The sequence below is a fragment of the Malus sylvestris genome, chromosome 8 (genome assembly GCF_916048215.2).
Source record: "Malus sylvestris chromosome 8, drMalSylv7.2, whole genome shotgun sequence".
Lineage (NCBI taxonomy): Eukaryota > Viridiplantae > Streptophyta > Magnoliopsida > Rosales > Rosaceae > Malus > Malus sylvestris.
In genome coordinates this window covers 21845810-21851758 of record NC_062267.1, presented here as the reverse complement: position 1 = coordinate 21851758, position 5949 = coordinate 21845810, and the positions used below count along the sequence as shown (strand labels likewise).

At 40.6% G+C, this 5949-nt stretch overlaps 1 protein-coding gene across 1 annotated transcript; it reads right to left on the bottom strand.

Moving 5' to 3' along the window:
* Window positions 1-3241: 3241 nt before the first annotated feature.
* Window positions 3242-4775, bottom strand: LOC126633293 (uncharacterized). The gene is made up of 2 exons (XM_050303870.1): window positions 4436-4775; window positions 3242-3507 (listed from the first exon to the last, which is right to left on the bottom strand). Exons 1-2 carry the CDS (start codon window positions 4773-4775, stop codon window positions 3242-3244), a joined length of 606 nt encoding a protein of 201 aa, XP_050159827.1.
* Window positions 4776-5949: the final 1174 nt, after the last annotated feature.

Below are 5949 nucleotides of genomic sequence, written 5' to 3'. Positions count from 1 at the left end.
ACTTTACCTTTTATTTTGTCCTTATTGTTAAAACTTAGAGTTTTAAAGCATTTTTCATTAATTTTATTTTTTTTTAAGTTTTAATCGACAAGGCGCGAGATAGATTACAACCAAGAAGGACCCTTGCCGAATTCTTTTCCTGGAAATTCCATGATTGTGGCCGTTTATTATACATCGTGTGGTCATAAATTTAAAATTTAAAATTTAAAATTAAATATAAATGGTATCTAATGAAAACTAACCGCACGATATATGATGAACGATTATAATCACTGGATTCCTGGGATCCTAGAAAAAGGATCCTCAGGTATCTTCGGCAGAAAAAAGAGCGACAAGAAGGAAAACAAAAAGGAAAAGGGAGGGAAGCGAGTAAAAGGGATTGCCTCTTATCAGAATGGGAAAAAGTTAACATGAGTTGGAGTAGTTGACGATTGATTTTTTTTGTTTTTTTTTTTTTTTTTTTGTAATATTAGAGTTTTTTTTTAAGAAATTTTAACGAAAAGTTCCCGGTACACTTTAATAAAAAAATCATATTTTTACACTAAAAAGTCAATCATGATACTATTCACTTTACCTTTTATTTTGTCCTTATCGTTAAAACTCAAAGTTTTCAAACATTTTTCATTAGTTTTTTTTTTTTATTGATATGGTAAATCAAGAAACAACTTTTATCCTCATTCTAGATGTTTATTCTCATTTCTCACATAAATGTATTTTTATTTCTATATATAAAAAGTTTAGAGTGCAAGTATATTCTATTTTTTTTATCAACAATAGCGTTAGAGAGTTAAATTGTTAAATATTGCGAAGAAGGGGAATCAACAAGATCAAATCTGCACTAGAGTGTGTTGATGCACAAAACCGGAGGAGTCTTGGAATAACGTAAATCCGACCGTGAATTTGCAAGAAAGTAAATAACACATGATATATGGTGGTTCACCCCAATGTTTGGGCTACGTCCACATTGATTGTATTTCTCTGACTGTATGTATGGATTACAAGGGTGAGGGGGAGTCCCCCAGAGAAAGGGAGAGTTTGAAAGGGCTATCTGTTTTGTGAGCATGAGAGCTTGAGAGAGATGAGGGGGCTTCAGGATTGTGAGGGTGAGGAGACCCTTTTATAGAATAAGGGATCCTCACTTATTACATATTTGCCCATCCATTTATTACATAATTACATTTGAGTCCCCGAGTATTTATACGAGGTCTAAATACGAAGGCCCTAAGTATGGTACAAACAGTAGTTCCCCAAGTCTTCCGTCAAGAGAGTCTTTTGGCTGGAGACTTGAAATTCAGTCCATGTGTGAGCTGAAGTAACTAGATGTCGTCTTGAACTGATACTCAATATGAAGCGGTGCTCAATCTGAAGTGATGCTCAACTAAAAGTAGCACATGTTGCGAGGCTGCTCGGCTTGCGGCTTATGTTGCCTTGGTTGGCTCGGCTTGTGGTGTTGAAGGTAAGGGAGTCCCTTTTATAGAATAAGAGCTCGTTTCTCAATACAAAAAAGATGGGCTAGAGTTGGTGCTCGCGGCGATGCGGTTGCTCGGCAGGCGGCGATGCTATCTAATGATGGTGAGGGAGTCATTTTTATAAATAAGGGCTCGTTCCTCAGTACATGAATAATGGGTTAAGAGTGATGCTCGCGGCGAGGCGGTTGCTTAGCTGTCGGCGATGCTCTCTAATGAAGGTGAGGGAGTCTTTTTTATAAAATAAGGGCTCGCTCTTCAGTACATGAATAATGAATGCTCTCTAATGAAAGTGAGGAAGTCCCTTTTATAGAATAAAGGCTCGTCCTCAATACATAAATAATGGGCTAAGTCCCCCAAGTATTTTTCATGAGGCCCAGTTGAGGCCTAATATATGGTACATAATGTAGTCCCTCAAGTCTTCGGTCAATAGAGTCTGTTGGCTGGAGACTTCAAATTGAATCCATGTATGGGCCGAAGTGGCAGTTGTTCGGATGTGGTATTTGTATACCCTGCACTGAAGCTTTGTAGGTGAAGCTTTGTAAGTGAAGCTTTGAAGCTAAAGCTCTGTAAATGAAGCTTTCGAAGTTGGAGCTTTTGTAAATGAAGTTTTTGAAGCTAGAGCTCTGTAAATGAAGCTTTCAAAGCTAGAGCTCTGTAAATGAAGCTTTTGAAGCTAGAACTTTGTAAATGAAGCTTTTGAAGTTAGAGCTTTTGTAAATGAATCTTTTGAAGCTAGAGCTCTGTAAATGAAGCTTTTGAAGCTAGATTGACATGAGTGATGCTCATGAATGTTTATGTTGATTGACATGAATGATGCTCATGGATGTTGACATGAGTGATGCTCATGAATGTTGACATGAGTAATGCTCATGAATGTTGACATGAATGATGGTCATGAATGTTTATGTATGATTGTCATGAGTGATGCTCATGAATGTTTATGTATGATTGACATGAGTGATGCTTATGTATAATTTTGGAGTACTAGACGTACTTTTGATCACCTGGTTGGTGGTAATAGCGGAAGGCTGCCGAATAATTTTTTATAGTACTTGACATACTTTGGATCACCTGGTTGGTGACAATAGCGGCAAGGTGCTGAATAATTTTGGAGTCATAGGGCCTGGCTCTTTTGGGCATATGGGCCTTCGCCCTCCACACAGCATTCCAGCCCATTATTTTGGGCTTGCTGTTTTTTTTTTTTACCCTCTGATGGGGTTTATACAGATGTCTCCGAAAGATAAGAAAAATAAATTACATGTTCAAAAAAGAACTGCTGGGACTTGGCGACAGTAAGATTTCTCCCTTCATATCAACCTCAACGGTCCAACTGTTGGAGGAAAACTTCACGTGAAGGTAGGTTTGGTCAGCAGGCATGGTCTCTCATACTTTGATACTTTTGCATGTTCTCCGGATGGGTTTTTTTAAAATGGGAATATGCATGATGAAAGGTCAGTATACATCACGAGATCTGAACACCAGCTGGTGTACTCTAGCTGTAAAAGGTCAGTATACTTATCCAAGTGATTTCCTCTTTCCTCTTTTTCTTTTATTCCACTTTTGCTTTCCTCTTTTGCACCGCACCTCTCTCACTCAGTCTCTTTCTCTTTTCCACCTACATACATCTTCACCTACACAGACTTGCTTTTGCTTTTTTCTTTTCACTTTCTGCCCTTTCTTTTTTTTTCTACTGCATTGCAGGTTTACAGCAAAGCCAAGAAAGCAGCGAGATGGTCTCCAGCAGAGCCAAGTTTAAGGGTAAGTTTATGACGTCAGCAAGGTCCGTACGAAACAGAGTCCAGAGCAGCACGAGCGAAATCGGCGGCTACCGGCGATCGCTTCCTCTTCCTCTTTGGCACTAGTTTCTTCTCTGGACGAGCAGTCCCGGAAGCAGAGTTGGGAGCAGAAAAGACTCCGTAGGGTATGCAATCAAGGACCAACGATAATGATTGTTGGAGTTGCAAGTACTCGACGACATCGTGGCTAGGGCTCACAGGAGGAGCAGGGGTGAAGGTTATGTGTTTCCAGGAGGAACATGAAAGAAATGAGTTTGGTAGTACCTTTGCCCTCTTTCTCTTAAATTGAACTTTATCCTTCACGCCCAATCCTATCCTAGCAATATCCCTATTTGCTACAGCCTGCGCTTCCATGTTCTAATCTCCATAACCATCTTCTTCACCAGGAGGATCATTTATTTTAAGAGAATTCGAAATATTCTTTTGCTTCTTCAACAACTTATATTCCAAGTTAGTCATATGCAAGCGTTGTTCTTTAGAAGTTTTGACAAATTGGTGTTGGTCATCAGAAGGGGACTCAAACAAAAGAGCAGTCCTCAGAGCATAAATAGCAGGGACACCTGGTGTCTTGAGAAGTTTCCGATGAAGATCAACGTGCTGAGTAGCAACAAGGAAGTGCTCGGAATTACTTTGCCCAACAACATCCAATATACAATCTTCAGCACTCACGTGACTCTCGTGATCACACCTTGCAGTAATAAGGCTATTAGCAGCTTCAAGAGACTGTGAATACGAAGGACCAAGCATCAGACCATGTTGTTTCAACTTGGCGATGGCGCATTTGGTGGTGAAGAGCAGGACAGGGGCTCCAAGGACATTAGAGATGGCCTTGTCAGCGGGGGTAATGAGATTGGTGATGAGGTGATGCACGAAAGTAACATTGCACAGCACCCTGTAGGGCTGTCTGAAGCCGTAGCATGCTGTGTAGAACCTCACACTCTTTCGATGAGGCTTCTGCCTTTTCACTCTCATAATTCTACCCTAATGCTGAAGAAATAACCAGTAGGGAACGAGGAAATCTCTTTCGAGTTGGTCGGCTTCCGACAAAATCTTGTCCAAAGGGGGTGTTGCCACCGAATGGAGGTAGGAATCTTAGGCTACTGCTGAAATCAGAGAGCAGAGGAAAGAAATAGGGTAAAATTGCCTTTTTCTTTTCCTTTTAATTTTGGGTTTCGACGGATGTGACGCGGCACTCCTTCCAGTTGAGGTCGGCGAGGTCGGTGATGACGTCCTCTAGGGTGGTGATCCCAAACGGAGAGATGTTGTCTCTGAGCGTCGAGCGAGCCGGATCAACCAGCAGTAGCGAGCCCACGGCGTCGCTCAAACGTGCCTTGGGAACTTTGTAGATCTTCTTGTATCTATGCATGGAAATGATCTGATTGAGATGAGCGACGGTGAGATGGAGGTGAGAGTTGGATTGAATGAGGAGCAGGTAATCTTCTAGAGTCATCTTCTCACTGTGGAAACTCGTCGTCTTCCTTTTGCTCGCACTCGTACTCACCATATCCATCTTCGCTCTGCTTCTGATTCTGAAAGTCTGAAACTTTAAGACTTAATTGAAGAGTTTACAGTCTCTGTAAAAAAGAGAGAGAGAGCGAGAGAGAGGTTTCTGCGGGTGTCTTTGAGTGTGGGTGTTGGGTTTCTGCAGACTTACGGCGGATAATGTGAGATTTGATGAAAAAATGAAAGAGAATCGACATAGCTTTTCATGTCGATTCCCACAGACGGGGCCAAATGTTGATGCACAAAACCGGAGGGGTCTTGGAACAATGTAAATCCGACCGTGAATTTGCAAGAAAGTAAATAACACAAGATATATCGTGGTTCACCCCAATATTTGGGCTACGTCCACACTGATTGTATTTCTTTGACTGTATGTGTGGATTATAAGGGTGAGGGGGAGTCCCCCAGAGAAAGGGAGAGTTTGAGAGGGCTCTCTGTTTTGTGAGCATGAGAGCTTGAGAGAGATGAGGGGGCTTCAGGATTGTGAGGGTGAGGAGGCCCTTTTATAGAATAATTGCTCCTCACTTATTACATATTTGCCCCTCCATTTATTACATAATTACATTTGAGTCATCCGAGTATTTATACGAGGTCTAAATACGGAGGCCCTAAGTATGGTACAAACAGAGTGCATAGACATTATTACTTTCCATCATTGTGGTAAAGCGCCAAATGCACAACATCGTATTTTGTTTGCTATAACAATTTCTAGTGGTTTTCATTATGAGAAATATTAAGTTTTTTCTTTCTTTTTCTGGGTAATAAACGTCGGCATGCATGTTATTAAATCAATTTAGTATCACGATATAGCTTGATGAGGGTACCCAATGAATTAAAATCCTGGCTTAGCCTATTTGTATTTGATTGCTTTTTGTGTCCAATGCTTGTGGTCGCTCTTTTGGGTACTTCCTCTGGCATAGAATGGACTAAAAAGCTGTTGGCCGCTATGTGGTTCACAAGTTGAAACTTTCTAGAGCCAAGGAAACGAGTTAGTCATCAAAATCCACTTTTCTATTTAGAACTTCCAAAAACTACAAAACTGCAGCGCAAGAATTATTGTTATATATACTTGGATTTTGAATTGTTTAAACATGCTTTTCTTTGTTGGCTAAGAGTAGGCGACTAATTCACGTTAAGTTGTGGAATAGCCAATATGTGGCTTTTGTTTAGCTGTTGTTTTC